At 44.9% G+C, this 23,276-nt stretch overlaps 1 protein-coding gene across 1 annotated transcript in view; it reads right to left on the reverse strand.

Moving 5' to 3' along the window:
* The window catches only part of TMEM233 (transmembrane protein 233), a 46,951-nt gene extending 24,301 nt beyond the window's left edge, over positions 1–22,650 (reverse strand). Inside the window, exon 1 of the mRNA XM_033220419.1 lies at positions 22,138–22,650. Coding sequence (XP_033076310.1) covers positions 22,138–22,323 — 186 coding nt within the window. The 5' untranslated portion in view covers positions 22,324–22,650. The remainder of the gene's footprint in view (positions 1–22,137) is intronic.
* Positions 22,651–23,276: the final 626 nt, after the last annotated feature.

Consider the following 23,276-nt stretch of genomic DNA (forward strand, 5'->3'; position numbering starts at 1 on the left):
CCTGGACATCCAGGCATTTCCATACATCCTCTGAAATCTAGGTGGAGGTTCCCAAACCTCAATTATTGTCTTCTGCACACCCTCAGGACTAACACCATGTGGAAGCTGCCAAGATTTGGGACTTGTGCCCTCTGAGACAATGGTCCAAGCTGTACTTTGGCTCCTTTTAGCCACGGTTGGGGCTGAAACAGCTGGGATGCAGGGCACCATGTCCAGAGGCTGCACACAGCAGTGGGGCCCTGGGCCTGGCCCATGAAACCATTTTTCCCTCCTAGGCCTCCAGACCTGTGATGGGAGGGGCTGCCTTGAAGGTCTCTAACATGCCCTGGAGACATTTTTCCCATTGTCTTGGTGATTAACATTTGGTTCCTTGTTACTTATGCAAATGCAAATTTCTGCAGCTGGCTTGAATTTCTCCAGAGAAAATGGGGTTTCTTTCTTTCTTTCTTTTTTTTGAGATGGGGTTTTGCTCTTGTTGCCCAGGTTGGAGTGCAATGGTGTGATCTTGGCTCACTGCAACCTCCACCTCCTGGATTCAAGTGATTCTCCTGCCTCAGCCTCCCAAGTAGCTGGGATTATAGGCATGTGCCACCACATCTGGCTAATTTTGTATTTTTAGTAGGGACAGGGTTTCTCTATTTTGGTCAGGCTGGTCTCAAACTCCTGACCTCAGGTAATTTGCCCATCTTGGCCTCTCAGAGTGTTGGGATTACAGGCGTGAGCCACCACGCCCGGCCGGGATTTTCTCTTCTATCACATCATCAGGCTGCACATTTTTCAAACTTTTATGATCTGCTCCCTCTTGAATGCTTTGCCATGTAGAAATTTCTTCTGCCAGATATCCTAAATCATCTATCTCAAGTTCAATGTTCCATAGATCTCTGGGGCAGGGGCAAAATGTTGCCAGTCCATTTGCATAGCAAGAGTGACCTTTACTCTAGTTCCCAACAAGTTCCCCATCTCCATCTGAGACCACCTTAGCCTGGACTTCATTATCCATATGACTATCAGCATTTTGGTCAAAGCCATTCAACAAGTCTCTCAGAAGTTCTAAACTTTCCCACATCTTCCTGTCTTCTGAGGCCTCCAAGTCTCTAGGAAGTTCCAATTTTTCCCACATTTTCTTGTCTTCTTCTGAGCCCTCCAAACTGTTCCAACCTCTGCCTGTTACCCAGTTCCAAAGTTGCTTCCACATTTTCTGGTATCTTTACAGCAGCTTCCCACTCTTCATGGTACCAATTTACTGTAACTGTCTGTTCACATGCTGCTAATAAAGATATACCTGAGACCAGGTAATTTATAAAGGAAAGAGGTTTAATTGACTCATAGTTTCACAGGGCTGAGGAGGCCTCAGGAAACTTATAATCATGGCAGAAGGAGAAGCAAACATGTCATTCACATGGTGGCAAGAGAGAGAAGAATGTGTGTTGAGCGAAGGGGGAAGCTCCTTACAAAACCATCAGATCTTGTGAGAACTCATTCACTATCACAAGAATAGCATGGGGGAAATTGGCCCCATGATTCAATTACCTCCCACTGGGTTCCTTCCATGACACGTGGGAGCTACAATTCAAGACTGACATTTGGGTGGGGACACAGTCAAACAATATCACCCATGTAGATTTTGATAACTATGACTACAATCAGGAAACAGAAATGCTCCATCACCACAGAGAAACTCCCCCTGTGACGCCTTGCAAGTCACACCTTTCCTCCAGGTCCATTGTCTGTTCACTTATATTTGTGGTGTTTGGACATTACCGAGTTCTTTTCTAAGCTATAGAGCTCATCATTTCATAAACCAACCACCATTATTTCAGTGTGCTAAGCAGCCAGTTGCTGTCTCTCTTCTTCCTGCAAAGTATTTTAAAAAGAAGGGACTTTAGTTTCTTTCTGGTTTTAATTTTCCTCTGCGATACAAATGGATCTTAGAATATAGAACAAGAGCATAGTCTAACGTTCTAAGAATTCATGACACTTCACTCTTAGAATATAGAACACATGGGTTCTCATCACATATTTTATAAGGCATGCAGGAGTCTCCTGCAGTGACTCTTCTCTTTGCTAGGGGCCTAGGCTCATGTTGGCAAAATGGAATAACAGTGTTCAGATCTTGACTGGATGCCTTGAACCAGTGAAGGCCACACTTTGACAGAAGAGTGAGCAAGTTCCTGTCTTCTGTAGTAAATGCTAATGATCTCATGGTCACTGCAGCTGGTTATTTGAAACTTATTTATACATGCCTTCCCTGAATGGACTCATGATACCTAAATACCCCCGGGAGGAAAGTTGGGCAGGAGTCAGAAGTGAGGGCGACCGTTTCTATGCTGAACCTCAAAAAGGTTGCTGTGGGGGACAGCAAGACAGTCATGAAGCTGTGCAGTAGAGACGCCCAGGCACCTGTCAGAAGGCACAGGCAACTCCTGGCATCCACACCTCAAAGAAAAAGAGTCCAAAGTAACCCCATAAATTTTGATAACTGGCACTGAATACTGATAGGTCTAATGTTCTAGGAATTCATGACACTTCACACCAAACTGCAAAGCTACTCCAATGCCCTAAGCCAGGAAAATGTGGAAAGTACTTTGTCCTTTCCTTCTGGTCTTTAGATCAGCACTCTTGGTACATCTCACATGATACCCTGGATGAGACAGCAGTACCTATGGGATTGCTGCCAGTGTAGACCGGAGATGAAACTCTCTAAAGTTATATTTTTATATCTCCCTATATTCATGGTTCCCAATTCTAGCTGCACCTTAGAATTACTCAGTGTGGGAGGCTTAAAAAATTCCTATACCCAAGTTCCTTCCCAAACCAACTGAATCAGGCTCTCTGGGGGTGGGACCCCAGCGTTGGATTTTTTTTTGAAAGCTTTTCAGGTTATTCTGAGGGGCAGCCAGAATTGAGAACCACTGTCCTAGATGGACAGCCATTCATTAGTTCATTCATTTGAAACCTACTTCTTGAGTATCACCTGTGTGCCTGGCACTGCTCCCTGCCCTCATGGGGCTTACTTTCTGGTGGAGATAAAAAATAAACAAACATGCAAATAAATAAGGTAAATACATAATATTATTAAGGCAAAGAAAGTAAGGTGTAGGAGGGAGATTGTTTTAGCAGAAAGCAGGTAGACTGAGACCTGAAGGCTTGAGAAGAAGCCAGACCTGCAGAGAGCAGTGGGGAGAGGATGCCTGGCAGGGAGGATGGCAAGTGCAAAGGTCTGGAGGGGGGAAACAAATTTTTTATTGAAGATTCCCCCCAAAATGCAGTGTGGCTGAGCTGTAGGAGTGAAAGAGAGAGGAGAGGAGACAAGAAAGGAAAGAAAAGAGAGGAGAGAGGAGAGAGAGATGAGATAAGGCCAGAGGGGAAACCAGGAGCTATATTAGTCATAATAATGAATCATCATATTAAAATAATAGTTAATATTTATCGAATATTTATTCTGTGCCAGGTCCTGGACTAACCACTATATGTGCATCATATAATTGGTTCCTTACAATAACCCCCATGGAGATAAAAGTAATCTTATCCCCCGTTTTACAGATGAGAAAACTGAGACTCAGAAAGAGGGACATCAACAGTCAAGCAGTGTTTCTGTGTTCAAAGGCAACTTTCTAAGGAGACTACAAATGTAAGCAAAAGTTAGTGCATCCATCCACAAAGCCCTTAGGATAACTATTTTATTATGCCCAAAAGAACTTAAGAGCAAGATTTGATGCACTGTTTGATGCACAGCACTGGGTAGATGACTTGACTTAAATTTAATAAAAATTTGGTTACTGATAGAGAAAATAGGGCAGGTATAGCTAAGCTGTGCTACTAATTTCACTGTCAAAAATTCATTTTCTTTTTGTTTTTGCCCCCCCCCCTTTGAGATGGAGTCTCACTCTCTCACCCAGGCTGGAGTCCCGTGGTGCAATCTTGGCTCACTGCAGCCTCCACCTCCCACGTTCAAGCAATTCTCCCACCTCAGCCTGCCAAGTAGTTGGGATTACAGATGTACGCCACCATGCGCAGTTAATTTTTTTTTTTTTTTTTTTATTGTAGAGAAGGGCTTTCACATGTTGGCCAGGCTGGTCTTGAACTCCTGACCACAGGTGATCCGCCAGCCTCAGCCTCCCAAAGTGCTGGGATTACTGGTGGGTACATGGAATTGGAACATTGTGCTTCCTCAGCTCTAAAGGCTTCCATTGTCCCCTATTTCCCTGGGAGAAGCTCACATTCTTCATTCTGCCCTTCCCAACCCTGCATGGGTGGCCCCTGCAGCCTCTCTCATCTCATTTGGAGCCTTTTCCCTTGCTCACTGTCTCCCCGTTTCCTGCCCCCTGTCTGTGTCCAGGTCATCTCCTCTCTACTTGTGGCCCTCTTCTCTCTCTGTCTCATGTGGCCAGCATCTCCTCATTCTGGTCTTGGCTGACATGTTAGCACCTTCAGGGCAGCCTTCTCAGGTCTCCTCATCTCTTCATTTTTTATTTTTTGAGACAAAGTTTTACTCTGTTGCCCAGTGGTGCAATCATAGCTCACTGCAGCCTCAAACTCTTGCGCTCAAACAGTTCTCCAGCCTCAGCCTCCAGAATAGCTGGGACCACAGGTGCATGCCACCACGCCTGAATGATTTTTTCATTTTCTGGTAGAGACAGGGTCTTGCTATGTTGCCCAGGCTGGTCTCAGACTCTTGTGCTCAAGTGATCATCTTGCCTCAGCCTCCTAAAGTGCTGGGATTACAGGCATGAGCCACTTTATTCAGCCAGGTCCCCACATCTTAAGTACGTACTGTGACCATAGTCAGTAGGTTATGACTCAGTTCCTGGTTTATTTCCTTCATGACTCTTGACGCAAGTCACAGTCATTTGATTCAGTGGCCTGTCGACTTTTGAGTGTTTGTTCTGCCACCTGACTGTGAGCTCCGTGAAGATGCAGACCATATCTCATTGTATTCATTGCTCCAGTGCCTAATGGAGGGTCTGACACCTAGCATTCCTTTAATATATATTCCTGATAAAAAAGAAAAAATTCATACAGCCAGGTTTTCATTTTCCAACCTGTAGCCCTGCTTTTTAAAATTATTATTATTATTTAAACAGGCTTCTTAAGAATTTGCCCAAATATCTAGCCATTTGGACAGTTGATGATGACTGGTATGTAAAAAGAATTCTTGGTTGACGAAACAGTTGAAGATCCATTTCTATGATCCTAAAAGGATTAATTTTGTTACCTGAATCTTTTTTTTGTCCTCCACACTACTAAAAAATCAGATGGTCTACAGATCTGAAAGACTAGATTAATTTTTTAGCTTTCAGTTGATTTTATGCAAGAGTCCTGTACACTGGACTTAATTTGGATCTTGGGTTTCCCAAAGGCAAGAGCTATAGTGGTATCCACCAATTGTTTTATAAAGTGGAGAATTTTCCATGAGATTGAAATTCAGGAACCATAACCAACATCTTGGGGGTTAAGGTTTTTTTTTTTTCTAATACTGAAAGACATTACATCATGGAGGTTGAAGGTGTGGGCTCTGAGTCAGTCTGTCTGGGTTCCATCCCAGTTTCGCTACCTACTTGCAGAATCATGAGCAAGTCAACTAATTGTCTGTACTGTATTCTCTGCTTCTGTAAATGGGGATGGTGATTTTTTAAAAAAGTACTTACTTAATGGAATTTCCTGGCAGCTTGAATGGATGAATACACCAAAAGCTCTTAGCATAGTGCTTGGCACATAGCTAACAGTTAATAAATGGGAACTATTGTCTATTTTCAGCCATCAGAAGGCAAAGAGTAGGTCTAATGTGACATTTCTTGGCAACTAAAACATTGTATGACATTTTTCCTATGTATTTATTCATTCATTAGACACTTATTAAGCCACTACTACCTACTGGTACTGTTGTAAGAACTGGGAACGCCAGCCATGTATGGTCAGGCTGACAAGATCCCTGCCTTTGAAGAGTTGAAGGAGCCATACCATTAGCACTCAAACATATCATTAAAAACTTCCAGGCAGGGAGAAGTGCTATGAAGGAAATAAGACAGAACCTTATGGTAGGGAGCAACTGGTAGACTGTTTGGTCTTCATTTGATACTACAAATTTACTGATGATTTTCTTTTACATGGAAACTACCCCCTCCCATCCGCAGCTGCCAATATTAGTGTATGTGTATGTAAATTGCACCATGCCCCATTTTATTACAATGTTATAAACTAGATATATGGTTCTTTAATATAATAACAGCAGCTGAACCCAAAGGAAAATCAAGCCTTATAGGGAAGGCTATAAAACTTAGTTTTCCTCTGGCTAGCCATATGTAGAAAGCTGAAACTGGATCCCTGCCTCACACCTTATACAAAAATTAATTCAAGATGGATTAAAGACTTAAATGTTAGACCCAAAACCATAAAAACCCTAGAAGAACACCTAGGCAATACCATTCAGGACATAGGCATGGGCAAGGACTTCATGACTAAAACACAAAAAGCAATGGCAACAAAAGCCAAAATAGACAAATGGGATCTAATTAAACTAAAGAGCTTCTGCATGGCAAAAGAAACTACCGTCAGAATGAACAGACAACCTACATAATGGGAGAAAATTTTTGCAATCTCTCCACCTGACAAAGGGCTAATGTCTAGAATCTACAAAGAACTTAAACAAATTTACAAGAAATAAACAAACAATCCCATCAAAAAATGGGCAAAGGAGATGAGCAGACACTTCTCAAAAGAAGACATTTATGCAGCAAACAGGCACATGAAAAAATGCTCATCATCACTGGTCATCAGAGAAATGCAAATTAGATACCATCTCACACCAGTTAGAATGGCAATTATTAAAAAGTCAGAAAACAACAGATGCTGGAGAGAATATGGAGAAAAAGGAACGCTTTTACACTGTTGGTGGGAGTGTAAATTAGTTCATCCATTGTGGAAGACAGTGTGGTGATTCCTCAAGGATCTAGAACTAGAAATACCATTTCATCCAGCAATCCCATTACTGGGTATATACCCAAAGGATTATAAATCATGCTACTATAAAGACACATGCACATGTATGTTTATTGCGGCACTATTCACAATAGCAAAGACTTGGAACCAATTCAAATGTCCATCAATGATAGACTGGATTAAGAAAATGTGGCACATATACACCATGGAATGCTATGCAACCATACAAAAGGATGAGTTCATATCCTTTGAAGGGACATGGATGAAGCTGGAAACCATCATTCTCAGCAAACTATCACAAAGTCAGAAAACCAAACACCACATGTTCTCACTCATAGGTGGAAATTGAACAATGAGAACACTTGGACACAGAGTGGGGAACATCACACACTGGGGCCTGTTGGGGGCTGGAGCCTGGGGGAGGCATGGCATTAGGAGAAATACCTAAAGTAAATGATGAGTTGATGGGTGCAGCAAACCAACAGGGCACATGTATACCTATATAACAAACCTACACGTTGTGCGCATGTACCCTAGAACTTAAAATATAATAATAATAAAACAAAAACAAAAACAAAAAAACCCTTAGTTTTCCTCTTTTTTTTTTTTTTTTTTTTTTTGAGACAGGGTCTCATTACATCACCTGGAATGCAGTGGTGCGATGACGGCTCACTGCAGCCTTGACGTCCTGTGCTTTAGTGATCCTCCCACCTCAGTCTCCCAAACACCTGGGACTACAGGCACACACTACCAGGCCTGGCTAATTTTTTTGGTTTTGTTTTTTGAGAGGGAGTCTCGCTCTGTCGCCCAGGCTGGAGTGCAGTGGTGCGATCTCGGCTCACTGCAAGTTCCGTCTCCTGGGTTCACGCCATTTTCCCACCTCAGCCTCCCGAGTAGCTGGGATTACAGGCGCTCGCCACCACACTCGGCTAATTTTGTTATTGTATTTTTAGTAGAGACAGGGTTTCACCGTGTTAGCCAGGATGGTCTCCATCTCCTGACCTTGTGATCCACCCACCTCGGCCTCCCAAAGTGCTGGGCTTACAGGTGTGAGCCACCGTGTCTGGCCAATATTTTGTATTTTTTGAAGACAGGATTTTGCCACATTGCCGAGACTGGTCTGGAACTCCTGAGCTCAAGCAATCTACCTGCCTTGGCCTCCCAAAGTGCTGGGATTACAGGTGTGAGCCACTGCACCTGGCCTCCTCATTTGTAAAATGGGAATAAGAATATTTATGCACAGGGCTGGGCACAGTGGCTCACACCTATAATCTCAGAACTTTGGGAGTCCAAGATGGGGGAATCACAGGGTCAGGAGATTGAGACCATCCTGGCTAACACGGTGAAACCCCATCTCTACTAAAAATACAAAAAAGTAGCCAGGCATGGTGGCACATGCCTGTAGTGGCAGCTACTCAGGAGGCTGATGCAGGAGAATCACTTGAACCCGGGAGGCAGAGGTTGCAGTGAGCCAAGACCACACCACCGCACTCCAGCCGGGGTGACAGAGCGAGACTCTGTCTCAAAAAAAAAAAAAAAAAAAAAAAGAAAAGAATATCTATGAACAGTTTGGTTGTGAGGCTTAAATGAGATGATGGCAGTAAAGGGGCCTGGCATTATCTCACTTAGTTTTGAAAACTGTGCAGAGAGGTTGATATTAATATTCCCATTGTATAGGTGGGAAAACCTAGTCTCAGAGAAGTTAGGATAAGAGCAGAGCTGGGATTCAGACTTAGGAGGTGAGTTCAGAGCCTGGCCCAACATGATGTTTGCCTTTGAATCTGTACCCCCACCCAGTGTACATGTTGGGGGCCAAAGGAGAAACTACAAGTAAAAATGGAAAGCAGTTTTGTGAAAAACTCTGGGATACATAAACAGAACTCTAAGGTTCACAAAACAGTGAAAGAAGCAAGGGCCAGAAAATCCACAAAAAGGAGAGAAAATATTTGCAATTCACATATTTATGAAGTATTTGTATCTAGTATATATATATGTGTGTGTGTATGTGTGTATATATATACACACACATATATATCTTAAACTCAACAATAAAAAGACAACCCACTTAAAGAGAGGCAAAGTCTCTAAATGGACATTTCTTTGAAGAATACAAATTGCCAGTAAGCACAGGAAATGCTCAATATCATTAGTCACTAGAGAAATGCAAATCAAAACCTCAAAAAGATACTACTTTGCATCTACTGGGATAGCCACAATAAAAAAGATAATAACGTGTTATTAAGGATACAGAGAAACTGGAACCCTTGTACAGGGATGGTGGGATTGCAAAATTGTGTGGGTGCTTTGGAAATGGTCTAGCAGTTCCTCAACAAGTTAAACATATCGTTATCATACCACCCAACAATTCCACTCCTAGCTCTACCCTTAAGGAAGTTGAAAACGTAAGTTCATACAAAAAAGTTGTTCATGAATATTCCTAGCAGCATATTTTTAAGAGCCAAAAAATGGAATCAACCCAATGTCCATCAATGAATGAACAGAAAAACACAATATGGAATATCCATACAATAGAATATTATTCAGCCTTAAAAAGAAGGAAGTACTGATTAATGCTACAACATGGATGAACCCTGAAAACATGATGCTAAGTGAAAGAGGACATATATGAAAGATCACATATTGTATGATTCCATTTATAAGAAATATCCAGAATAAGTAAATCTGTAGAGATAGACAGTAGATTAGAGATTGTCAGGGGTTGTCGGGATGAGTAGTGACTGCTAATGGGCTGTATTAGTCCATTCTCATGCTGTTATAAAGAAATATCTGAGGGTGGGTACTTTATAATAAAAGAGATTTAATTGACTCACAGCTCCACATGGCTGGGGAAGCCTCAGGAAACTTACAATCATGGTGGAAAGCACCTCTTCACAGGACAGCAGGAGAGAGAATAAGTGCCAAGTGAATTGGGGAAGAGCCCCTCATAAAACCATCGTATGTCGTGAGAACTCACTATGATGAAAACAGCATGGGGGAAACCACCCCTATGATTCAATTACCTCCCACCAGGTCCCTCCCATGACAGGTGGGGCTTATGGAAACTGCAATTCAAGATGAGATTTGGGTGAGCACACAGCTAAACCATAACATTCCACCCACGGTCCCTCCCAAATTTCATGTCCTCACATTTCAAGACACAAAAATCATGCACTTTCAACAACCGTCACCTGAAGTCTTAACTCATCCAGCATTAACCCCAAAGTCCAGATCCAACGTTTCATCAAAGACAAGGCAAGTCCCTTCTGCCTATGAGCCTGTAAAATCAAAAGCAAGTAAGTCACTTCCTAGATACAATGGGAGTACAGGTGTTGGGTAAATACACCCATTCTAAATGGGAGAAATTGACCAAAACAAAGGATGCAAGTCCAAAATCCAATAGGGCAGTCATTAAATCTTAAAGTTTCAAAATAATCTCCTTTGACTCCATGTCTCACATCCAGGTCATACTGATGCATGAGGCGGGCTCCCATGGCCTTGGGCAGCTCTGCCTGTGTGGCTTTGCAGGGTATAGTCCCCGCCCTGGCTGCTTCCATGGCTGGTGTTGAGTGTTGTGGGTTGCACCAGGTGCATGGTGCAAGCTATTGGAGGATCTACCATTCTGGGGTCTGGAGGACAGTGGCCCTCTTCTCATAGCTCCACTAGGCAGTGTCCCAGTGGGGATTCTGTGTGAGGCTCTGTCCCCACATTTCCCTTCCACACTGCCCTAGCAGAAATTCTTTTTGAGGGCTCCACTCCTGCAGCAAACTTCTGCCTGGACATCCAGGCATTTCCATACATCCTCTGAAATCTAGGCAGAAGTGAGTTTTCTCCCTTTCTCTGTCTCTGTCTCTGTTTCTTTCTTTCCCAGTGACCCCTCTTTATACTCCCCTCCATCTGTAGACTTACATAAATTTCTGAACATAGTCTGATTTTTTTTTTCCAGGTACAAGAAACTCTTTTTATATAGACCAATATTGTTTTAAATTCCAAACTCCTAGATAGCAGGCTCCCATCAAAATAGCTTGATGTATGTGGGCACTTAGCAAATATTTTTAGGAATAATGGCCGGGCACGGTGGCTCAAGCCTGTAATCCCAGCACTTCGGGAGGCCGAGACGGGCGGATCACAAGGTCAGGAGATCGAGACCATCCTGGCTAACACGGTGAAACCCCGTCTCTACTAAAAAATACAAAAAACTAGTCGGGAGAGGTGGTTGGCACCTGTAGTCCCAGCTACTCGTGAGGCTGAGGCAGGAGAATGGCATGAATCCGGGAGGTGGAGCTTGCAGTGAGCCGAGATCCGGCCACCGCACTCCAGCCTGGGCAACAGAGCGAGACTCCGTCTCAAAAAAAAAAAAAAAAAAAAAAAGGAATAATATCTGAGTTTTTGGATGACTTTGGGATTTCTAGTTTGGATTTTGCTTGCTCCTGTTTCTACACCTGAAAGTCGTGCTGGGAATTCTGAGACTGGGCTTCCAGACTACAAGGTGCATTTTCTCTTCAGCACCGTTGATTCATTCATGCTTGTCTCTCTTCTTGTTGGGCTTTTGGGCTTTTTCTCTCCATAAATATTTTCAGGACAAGTGAGAATTGTCCTTTTGGCTGTCTATCATTAGAGCCAAAAGCTACACAGGAATTCTGACAGGCTTGATTGAGAGTATTGTATGATACTTCTTATATTGATGGGGGTAAATCTGTTGGCCGGGCGCGGTGGCTCAAGCCTGTAATCCCAGCACTTTGGGAGGCCGAGATGGGCGGATCACGAGGTCAGGAGATCGAGACCATCCTGGCTAACATGGTGAAACCCCATCTCTACTAAAAATACAAAAACGAGCCGGGCGAGGTGGCGGGCGCCTGTAGTCCCAGCTACTCAGGAGTCTGAGGCAGGAGAATGGCGTAAACCCGGGAGGCGGAGCTTGCAGTGAGCTGAGATCTGGCCACTGCACTCCAGTCCGGGCGACAGAGCGAGACTCCGCCTCAAAAAAAAAAAAAAAAAAATCTGTTAAAGGAGAAAGCTTCTAGAACAATCAAAGCTGTTTTCTATCAAAGAGTAAGGCAGGGCCAGGCGTGGTGGCTCACACCTCTAATCCCAGCACTTCAGGAGGTTGAGGGGGGTAGATCCCTTGAGCACAGGAGTTTAAGACCAACCTGGGCAACATGGTGAACCATCTATACAATAAATACAAAAAAGTTTAGCTGGGCATGGTGGTGTGTGCCTATAGTCCCAGCTGCCTGGGAGGCTGAACTGGGAGGATCAACTGAGCCTGGGGAAGTCAAGGCTGCAGTGACCTGTGGTTGTACCACTGCATTCCAGCCTGTGCAATAGAGTGAGACTCTGTCTAAAAAACAAACAAAAAAAAAAAAGGCAAGGCATAGCTGTCTGATTATAATGCTTCATGGGTGTAAGGACTGTCATGTTTGATTTTGTTGGAGAGGCTTATCATATTTCTGAGCCTCAGTTTTCTTAAGGATAAATAAGGAGGACAGCTTTCTTATGTCCCTTGCTGGGATTTTTGCAACGAACAAGTGAAATTGTGTCAATATGAAATGCTTTAAAAAGTAAAGACAAATGTATAAATGTTACAATAATAATAACAATAGAAATACTGGCCGGGCACGGTGGCTCAAGCCTGTAATCCCAGCACTTCGGGAGGCCGAGATGGGCGGATCACAAGGTCAGGAGATCGAGACCATCCTGGCTAACACGGTGAAACCCCGTATCTACTAAAAAATACAAAAAACTAGCCGGGCGAGGTGGCGGGCGCCTGTAGTCCCAGCTACTCAGGAGGCTGAGGCAGGAGAATGGCGGGAACCCGGGAGGCGGAGCTTGCAGTGAGCTGAGATCTGGCCAGTGCACTCCAGCTTGGGTGACAGAGCGAGACTCCGTCTCAAAAAAAAAAAAAAAAAGAAATACTAAACTACTATAAAAATTACCCACAGCAAAGAACAAAGAAAGTTATCAAAGAGGAGTAAAATAGAGAAAGTCTCCTTTAGTTTGGGGAATAGAAGATATGATACAAAGGGTAAAGGAAACAAAGACAAGTTCCTGAATTTCACCTGCAGCAAAAAAAAGAGAGTGAGGGAGGAAGGAAATTAGCAAAAGTTTGGTTAGGGAGACTCATTAAAAACAGCCAACTTAGCCAAGCATGGTGGCTCATGCCTGTTATCTCAGCACTTTGGAGGCTGAGGCAGGAAGATCACTTGAGACCAGGAGTTTGAGACCAGCTTGGACAACACAGGGAGACCGTTTCTACAAAAAAAAAATTTAAAAATTAGCCAGGCTTAGTGGCTCATGTCTGTCATTCCAGCACTTTGGAGACTGAAGTGTGAGGATCGCTTGAGTCAGGATATTGAGGCTGCAGTGAGCCATGATTGCACCATTGCACTCCAGTCTGGGTGACAGAGTAAGATCCTGCCTCAAAAACAAAAACAAAACAGAAAAACAACAAAAACAAACCAAACCCAAAAACACCCAAGTTGGAAGAAAGGGGGAGAGGTGGGTCTACAACGCAAGAATGTTGAGGATGGATACCATGCAATCTTCCCATAAAAACCTCAGCTGTACTCATCAAAGTGAGAACCAAGGTATTATGAAGAACAGTATTTCCCAAAATGTATGCTGTGGCATATTAGCCTTGTGATCCAAGAATCCGGGAAAATGCTTAGTAAATGCCCTATACTATATTATTCCATTAAAGAGCCATAATGCACAGTGGTTTGCCAAAGGCTCCAAAAAACTCCAAAGGAAAGAAAAGACTTAACTTTTGCTCAACTCAGCATTTGGTTTCTCAATTTAATCCTCTCCTGCACCTGTACCTTTTTTGGTAACATTTGTTATCACCAGACACAACCAGTTTTCTGAGAAGCAGCATTTTGGAAAGTCTGGCTTAATTCTTGAACGTGCAGACCTGGACATTCTCAGGTATGTTCAGGCTCACATTTCTGGACGAGGGGCTTTGAGCTGAAGAGTGTCCTGCCCTGAACTAACAAGCTGAGAATAAAGACAAATTTCCAAACGTGGACCCACTGGTCTGCAATGTGAGCATATTGGTGAGCTCTGGAGCAGCCAGGAAAATTATCCTTGGGAACCTAGCCTTGGCCAACCTCTCAGTGACCCTTGGCATTTGCCTGAGTCTCCTGGATATTTTCCAAAGAAGGTTTTGGCAGGAATGCAGAACACAGTTGGGGAAGGGAAGCAAACCCTCAGAGATAAAGGTAGGAGCAGACTTTAGCCTGTGTAGTCATTAATTCATTAATTGATTTATTCATTCATCAAATGTTTGTTACATGTGGACTTCATGCTTGACATTGTACTAGGTGCTGGGGCTAACAGTATAATCTTAAGGGGCTCACATACACAAATCAGTGCAAGGAAGTAAAGATGACCCGAGAGGAAATCTGTTCAGAGTACAGAGGGCACAACCTTGAGTGAAAGAGAGGAGGCAATCAAAAAAGGCTTCATGGAGGAGGTGATTTTCTAGCTGAGCCTTGAAAGAGGAGTGGAGTCTGCTTTTTAACAAGATCCTTAGGTGATTAAAGTTCTAGGATGTGAGTCCTACCTGGGCTCCCCTTGATGATTATTTGAAGGTATTCTTCAAAGTCATCATTGACATTCACACATAAGCCAGAAATAGTTTTCTTACTAATTAATGACAAGCTCTACCTCAACCATAGCCTTTTTGGCCAACTCATTTAATAGCTGCTGTCTTGTTCTCTTATCTGCCACTCATCTGGGCAGATAATGACTTAGGAGTCATTAGGAGTCGGATAATGACTTAGGAGGAGAACTCAGAAGTTCTATCTGAATGTCTTTTTTTTTTTTTTTTTTTACTTTTTTGTTTGTTTGTTTTGAGACGGGGTCTCATTCTGCTGCCCAGGCTGGAGTGCAGTGGCATGATCTCGGCTCCCTGCGATCTCCACCTCCTGGGCTCAAGTGATTTTGCTGCCTCTGCCTTTTGGGTAGCTTGGACTACAGGCACTCACTACTGTGCCCAGCTATTTTTCTTTTCTTTTCTTTTCTTTTTTTTTTGTAGAGACAAGATTTTATCATGTTGCCCAGGCTTGTCTCAAGCTTCTGAGTTCAGGTGGTCCATCACCTCAGCCTCCTAAAGTGCTAGGATTACAGGCGCAAACTACAATGCCTGGCCCTCTTTTTACTTTTTATTATGGAAAGTTTTAAATGTATACACAACTTGATGGGGTAATATAATAAATCCCCATGTTCCCATAACCCAGCTTCCACTGTCATGCATTAGTGGCCAATCTTGTTATATCTCTATCCCCACATATTATGTTACAACAAACCCAGCCTTTACAGCATTTCATCAGTAAATTTAAATGGCTCTTAAATTGTATTTTTTAAAATTAGGAGCACACAGATTCACATCTTGAAATAGACATAGTCTGTACCACCAGTGATCTGAAAGGACTCTAAAAACAGTTTAAATTCTAGATTCCCAAATACCAAATGTCAGTGGCCACCAAAAGGCAAAACTTATGAAAGTAACTGATGAGGCAGGGCTGCTGGGGAAATGTGCATATTTGCAAAATCTATGGGTATCTGGAATGCGACCTTCCCATGATGACACACTTCGGACAGGGTCTTCATCATCTGGAACTATCTGAATGCTCTTCAGAGCTTCAAGCAAGAAATTCACAAGAAATAAGTCACAGGGGTCTGTAATTTTAATACCCCATTTCTCATGTGACAATCTCAGCTGTGCAAAGAGCCAGAGAACATTGGGAGAAGTGACAGGGGGACAGCCAATGAATCAGCATTTGGTGCTCCAACTAGCGGGCAGTGTCAAGCCCTCTGGATCAGTTGCCTGCACCAAGACCTGTTATTTCCAAGTTCACAGACACACACGATCTTCCCCCTACATCTAGCTGAAGTTCACCTGAAGCAGTTTTGACAGGCAAACAGCCAAAACTATATTTCAAGCTCTGGTGGAGCTTGGGTCAGATGGAAAATACACGTGGTTTGGTTTGTTTTTCATCCTGTGAGTATTTACTGACCACTGACCTTATCATCCACAGCAGCTATGGTCAGACTTGGAGCATGGCTGTGACTTACAGTGCCGGCCCACAACCAGATAATGGGTTGTGACAAAGCCTTCAGACCAACCATCCATTATCAACTGCATCTTCTGTGGGTGTGAGAGACTGGTTGCCTTGTTTTCAGGAGCATTTCTCTGTCTCTTTTCTGTGTCCAATCCCTTTTCTGCATCCCATGTCTTTTTTCTTGACTTACTCCCTTCTTTTTGGGAGGCACATTCGCCCATGACTTTCTGAGGAAAGATGTACGCCAGATAATTTATTTGAGACCTTAAATGTCTGGAAAAGTCTTTATTCTTCTCTCTCCCTTGAATGATTATTTAGATGGGTCTAGAATTGAAGTTGTGAATAATTTTGTTTTAGGATTTTTGAAGTCGTCTTTTCACTATTGTTTAGCCTTCAGCATTCCTGATAAGAATTCTGAAACAATTATTAATCCATATGAGCTTGTTAATGGATGGGTAGATGGCATCCTCTCTCTGGAGGACTCCTAAAGATTTTTTCTTTTGGACTGGTCACATCCTTGGAGAGAAATTCTCCAATTTCTGTCCAGGAAACCAAGCTGGGGAAGAAGCTTCCTTGTTCAACACTGCAGCTTTCCATGAATCTCGTTTTCAGCTTGGCACCTAAACTCTTATCTCAGCTGTGCCTGGTGTCTAGAGTCATTCTGTTTAATCTTACCACAGAGAAAATCTCTAATCTTCTGAGATGGTGAGGAAGTGAGGGCCTGGCTGTGTGGGGTGGTAGGTGATCTCTGGCAGTTCCACGACTTCATAAACAGACTTTCAAAGATTTTTCCCTACCCTTTATTCCTAACATCAAAGGCAGTGTCTTCAGCTAGTACCTCCAATTTCTGAGCTTTCCTAGAGCTTTGCAGAGAAAAATGACTTTCTTCTTGTTGGCTACTATTTGTGCAGGATTTAGATTTCAGTGTCACCTACTACGTAAAATTAGTTGATGTCCAACCAGGTATTTTCCATTGTCTAAGATTTTGTCACCACACTCATTTCTTCTTCTGTTTTCCTAATTTGTCCTTGAGTGTTTATATCATTTTAAATTCATTTACTACCATTTTTAAAAAAAATTCTGGGCACATATAGGTGTATACGTTTATGGGGTACATGAGATGTTTTGATACAGGCCTGCAATGTGAAATAAGCACATCATGGAGAATGGGGTGTCCATCCCCTCAAGCATTTATCCTTTACATTACAGACAATGCAATTACACCCTTTAAGTTATTTAGAAATGCACAATTATTATTGACTGTAGTCACCCTATTGTGCTACCAAATAGCACTTACTATCATTTTAAGTGGTCTTAGAAGGGGTGGGAGCAAAACAGGTATGTTCAATATTTCATGATTAACCAAAAGTCCTCTTTGCTTATTTGTATGTGTTTCAGTTTGGCATTAATATTTACCTTTATGCTGCAACAAATTTTTATTCCAGTGACATGTCTACTATTGGTCATTGTTTTTATTCTTATCAAATTTTCTAGTCTCAATAAAAACAGAAAAACTGGAAAAGGTAATGGCTTGTATCTCTAGAATAGACATATCTTCCATCATCATCACCATCATCAACATCAATACTTATTGAATTCTAGCTGTGTTCTAAGCAGTGACCTGAAAACTTTTAACTTTTATTATCTAATCTCCACAATTGCATTTGGGTAAATACTATCACAACCCCCATTTTACAAGGTGGAAAAACCAAGCTTCAGAAAGATGGAGGCACTTGCATAAAATCATAAGCACATCAAAGAAAAGGATTTGAACCTTAATGGTTGGTCTCTAGACAGATTCTCTAGACAGGGATGTGTGTAAGACATCTCAGGCAATGGTGTGCTTGGGAATCTCGACTAGGGGTTGCACCATTCCCCATGAAGGCATTTAGAAATGTGGGAGCATCATGGTGGTCTCAATGATTTGGGGGTGCTACTGGCATTTGGTGGAAAGACTCAAAGTACTACTGTCCTGCCATGCTATGAATTGTCCCCCAATGAAGAATGGGCAAATCCCCACACACCTGTTGGTAGGTGTGAGAGAGAAGTGCTAATGAAAAGCTTAGAAGCCACCCGGTTAAAAGTCATTGGTTATTTTGTATCCATGATTAGAGTGACCAATTGGTTCAGTTTTGCAAATGATTCATCATGATGTCATCAAGAATTGAGGGTTGGCACAAACTCGTCTTCTGAGTAAGATAGCAAATTCCAGCTACAAAACCAATAGACAGTGAACTAACCCTAAATTTGCCAACACTCTTGCAGCTTGCCTAGAGCCCTACTTCTTTGAGATCCAGGAGGGCAGAGACCTTTCTGATCTTATTTGCCACTTGATAGAGATAAAGGAATAGCTGGAATAGAGCCTGGCACATAATAGATGCTCAATAAGTATGTGTTGAATAACAAATAAATATTCTTTCTCCAGGGTTGAGGGCCACATTAGGAAATTATGGGGTTCTTTTACAGGGAATAAACAGATAGCCAGGGATGGGTGGGATCATGATGAATGAGGCCTGAAAGCCAGCTTGTGCTCCTCACCAAGCTATGTGCCCTGGTGGAGGGCTGTGTCTGCATGGAGAAAATGTGCCATATTCAAATTAACACAAAGATGCAATATGAGCTACCAGGAACCCAGTCTAGGGGGAAATTCTTGAGATATGCGTCCCTCAAATTGAGGTTAAGTATGCTTTCAACAAATAGACTTTCAATACATAGAGGAAGCAACACTTCTGTGTCCCTGACGATGCTTGACCGTTAACACCCAATACAACAAGACATGTTGGACTAGAGTTCATCTGCAGTGTGCCACCTTCTAACCCCCAGGACCCCAGGGGTAACACCCCAAATCATTGAGAGCACCACAAATTATAAATTACAGAGAAGTGAGAGTTGAAAATAGCCAGGACTGAACATCACAAGAGACCCTAGGGGAAGCAAACTCCTGGCAGAATTGGTCTCCCACCTTCCTACTGCATATCATTCCTCTTCCTCTTTGTCCTTTGTCCTTTGGAGTCCTTGTGATGAAACTGATGAAGCCCAGAGCTGCACTATATCAATGGGAAAACACTTCCAGTACCTTAGAGAAAGTGTAACAGGAAGGGTGTAGGACACACCGTTTAGAATTTGTTTGTTTTCCTATGTAACATGATATCTCCAAGTTCCAAATCCATACATCTGTCTGACAATTATTGCATGTACCTAGCATAGTGCTAACAGCTAGAATGCTTTGTTTTGTTTCATCCTTACAACAGTTTTGCTCATCTTAAAACAGCTTTCACATTCCCATTTCATAGATGAAGAAACCAAGGGTTTAAAAAGGTACAAAACCTGGCCGGGCGCAGTGGCTCACCCACGTAATCCCAGCACTCTGGGAGGCCGAGGCGGGAGGATCACTTGAGGTCAGGAGTTTGAGATCAGCCTGGGCAACACGGTGAAACCCCATCTCTACTAAAAATACAAAAATTAGTCGGGCGTAGTGGCCTGTGTCTGTAATCCCAGTTGGTTGGTGTGGCTGGGGTAGGAGGATCGCTTGAACCCAGGAGGCGGAGGTTGCAGTGAGCCAAGATTGTGCCACTGCACTCACTCCAGCCTGGGTGACAGAGCGAGACTCCGTTTCAAATAAATAAATAAATAAATAAATAAAAAAGATACAAACTTGTCCATAGTAAACTGTCTCCAGGGTCTGTTCTGGCAACGAATAGTCTCCTATAAAACTGAAAAAGGCTTGGGGGAGGGAATGGGGAAGAGGGGATTAGAAAACGAAGTTTCAATTCAAAGCATGTGCAAACCTCTTCTCCCAGGGCATACCAAGCAGCATCATTAATATCTGACCTGTCATTACCAGCTGGAGTGCCAGCTCATTTCAGACCAATGAGGGAAAAAGGCTTTGCACGCAGTTTTCTAAGTGGCACTAGGAAAGGGGTGAATTGGCTGCTTCATTAATAAACCAGGATAGAATGTGGGCACCAGTGCCAGCCAGACAGTCTGCTGCTGCCTGGAGAATTTGGCTGCAGCATCGTTTCCAGACTCTCGGCAAAAAGAGTCAAGACCGGATATATGGGGATAGGAAGGAAGGGAGGAAATTGGCTGGTTAGTCTGAAGGAACCGGATGCGACGGCTTCCGGGCCTCCAGGATGGGAAAAAAAGGTTAATGATTCATCCACACCATTCATTCATGCATGCGTTCATGTCATAATACTTATTAAGCATCTACCACGTGCCAGATTTTCTTCTAGATGCTGAAGATACAGGAACCGACAAATATTCCTGACCTCATAGAGCTTATATTCTAATGAGAGGGACAGACTGTAAACATACAAATAATTAAAATGCTATATCAGATGGAGAGAAGTAATTTGGTCAAAAGGCAGCAGAGAGGAAAGAACAGAGCTTGCGCCGGGTGGGTGGGTGGGGGTCCTGATTTTAAAGAGCAAGCGCAGAAGGCCTCATGAGGTGACATTTGAGTAAAGATTTTGTGAAAATACCATGCTGGGCGCTGTTCTAAGCACTTAACAATTATTATGTCATGAATGCTCCCAACAACCCCAAGAAACATGACTGTGATTATTCCGGTTTTACAAAGAGACTGAGGTTCAGAGATGCAGTGACTTCAGAGATCACATAGCTAGAAAGTGGGAGATTTGGGATTTGAATACAGGCTTGACTGAACTTCAGCGGCTGCGCGCTTTCATGACGGTGCAGACGCCGTCCACAAACCGGTGTGGGAAAGGGCAATTTATGGCTGCAAATGGAGCCTTGCAGGTGACCACGAAGCGAATGTGGTGCCACCACCCGTGGGCAAGTGTGGGCGGACTTGACGGGGGACGGGTGGCTCGCAATTTTCACCGCGCTGAATGAGGGCTCTGCGTCTGTGGCCGGGGAGTTCAGTGGCCCAGCTGCAGGCGAGGTGGGCCGGTGGGGGAGGGGGCGCAACTGCAAGGGTTGTCCTGGGACAGTGCCGGTCCGAACCTCACCCCGCCGCCACCCCCGGGCCAGCTGCTGCAGTCAATAAGGCGAGGACCTAGCAGGCGCTCGTCGCCTTCCCGGTGGGGTTCGCTCGGGTGTTCCTACTAGGGTTGAAGAGGGCTAGGGAGCTGAGCTGCGGAAGGGCGGACAGGAGGCCCCAGCGGCCACTCCTAGAGAGGAGGGCAGCTCGGGAGGCCTGCGCGGAGAGGGCGGGCGGAGGCGCATGTTGCGTGGAATCCCCCAGTTCATTCCCGGGAGAGCTCCGGGCGCAGGACAGAGCGGTGGAGGGGCGCCTGGGAGCCCTGGGGGACACCAAGAGAGGCGAGGTTAGGGCCAGTGCGCAACAAACAGGGGAGGAACTACGAAGCACTGGGTAGAAAGAGTAAGAGAGGCGCACCCACTTTGCTGGTGAGGGGGTCACACAGGGAGCCCAAGAAAGACCTCAAGAGGTAGCGGGTGTAAGGCAGCCTCGGACGCGTTAAAAAGCGGGTGCCGGAGGGAGGCAAGGAGAGGAAGCTAGGTGTGGGAAGAAGCGAGAGGAAACTGTTGCCCGTACAGAGCGTGCCGTGCCAAAGAGTAGAAACGGGGTCAAGGAGAGGGCATCAGGAATCGTCTGGGGACCCCCCGGAGAGTGGCGGAAGCAGTGCCGTTGGGCGCAGCAAAGAGAGAAGGGAGCACAGGCTGAGACAGAGACAGCCCTGGCCGCTGGAGCGCAGGAGCACCCGGCGCCGCAGGGAAAGGAACGTAGAGCCTGCGCGCTCTGGGAATGCACTAACTGCCGCCCGCTAGGGTGGCGCGCATTGGGGCTCTAGAAAAGAGGGTTGAGAAGCCCCGGGCAAGTGCCTAGGAAGGTCAGAGGAGTCAGCAAAGTCCACGAAAGAACTTCCCCGGGTTGGAGAGGAAACGCACCCTGGGAGCTGGAAAGAAGAGGAAAGCTAGCCTAGGGGAAGCTTCATCAGGGCTCCGAGCACCACGAGGAGTGCAGGGGAGGTGCTGATGATTGCGGGGAGAGCTCTGAGAGCCTGAGAAAGGTGAGGAGAATGTGCGAGGACAAAGAACTCCTAGCGCGGGCGGGGCCGTGACGAAGGGAGCCGCAGAGAGCGGAATCCCCTGCAGGGGCTCAAAGCCCCCCGGGTCTCTCCTCCCCGGCTGCCTCTGGCCCTGATTCACTCACCATGATGGAAAAGACCAAAGCCACGATGTTGATGGGGTACGCAGGGCAAAAACACGAGACGATGGTGAGCCACAGGTAGTTCTTGGGCGTGGGCACGTCCTCCTCGGTCTTGTCATCTTCAGTGTTGGCCTCGGGACTGCTGTCCAAAGCCCTCTTGAAGTCCGGGCTGGGGGCGTACTGAGACATGGGCGAGGCCGGCGGTGCCGGGAGGGCGGAGGAGCGCACGGTCTGTGTGGTCTGGGGCTCTGGCCGCCGGCTCGAGTCGAGGCTCTGAAAAGCCAGCGGCTCGGGGCTCAAGGGAGACGTGACCTCACCCCTTCTGCGTCCTCTGCCAGCACCCGCCCGGGCTCAGGGACCCGGGCCAAGAGCCTCCCCACAAGGAGGAAGGGAGGGGGAAAAGGAGTGAGGGGAGGCGGGGAGGACAGAGAGAGCGTCAGCCTGAGAAACGGGACAGGCAGTCGAAGGCATCCCACTCCTTGGAGGACACACCCAGAGACCGTCGGAGGGACGCACAAACTCACACTGAAAAGTCTGGAATAAAAGGAGGCTCAGAGAAGGAGGACGCAAAGTCCCATTAAGTTCCAAATTGGCCAACCCGGCTGAAGATGACCTGCTCATTTTTAAAAGCCACTTAATTCTAATACATTTAGATGGGATAGAACCAACCCTATCCAGTTGGCAGCAGACTCACTACTTCCTCTTGACTTCTACGTTTTACCTTAACTGTCTGGTGCCTTGATATTTGATTTGTCTCCTGTGCCTCAGACCTTGAACACTGAGCCTCAGGAATTTCTCCTCCCCCCAGCCCCCTGCCCCAGATGGGGTGGGAACCAGGTGCCCAGCTTTGGCCTCAAAGTTTTCCACATTCTACTTGGGGCTCAAGAGACTGGAGTCCAGTATAGTCAGTCAGTGGGCACTGCCCTGTCCATGCCCATCCAGGTGCCTTCCCCAGTGTGGAAACAAGGAATTCTTTCCATTTTTCCACCTGCAGGACCCCTGGGGAGAAATGCAGGTAGATCAGGCTAGCCTAGGCAACCTAGATGGATAAGTGAGTGGGTTGGGGAGAAGAACAAGGTAACCACTTTGGGGACTAGAGCGAGAAAAGCAATTGTATCAGTGTCTAAGCTATTCATGAGAGG

This window comes from Trachypithecus francoisi, unplaced genomic scaffold (assembly GCF_009764315.1).
Source record: "Trachypithecus francoisi isolate TF-2019V2 unplaced genomic scaffold, Tfra_2.0 Lachesis_group11, whole genome shotgun sequence".
Lineage (NCBI taxonomy): Eukaryota > Metazoa > Chordata > Mammalia > Primates > Cercopithecidae > Trachypithecus > Trachypithecus francoisi.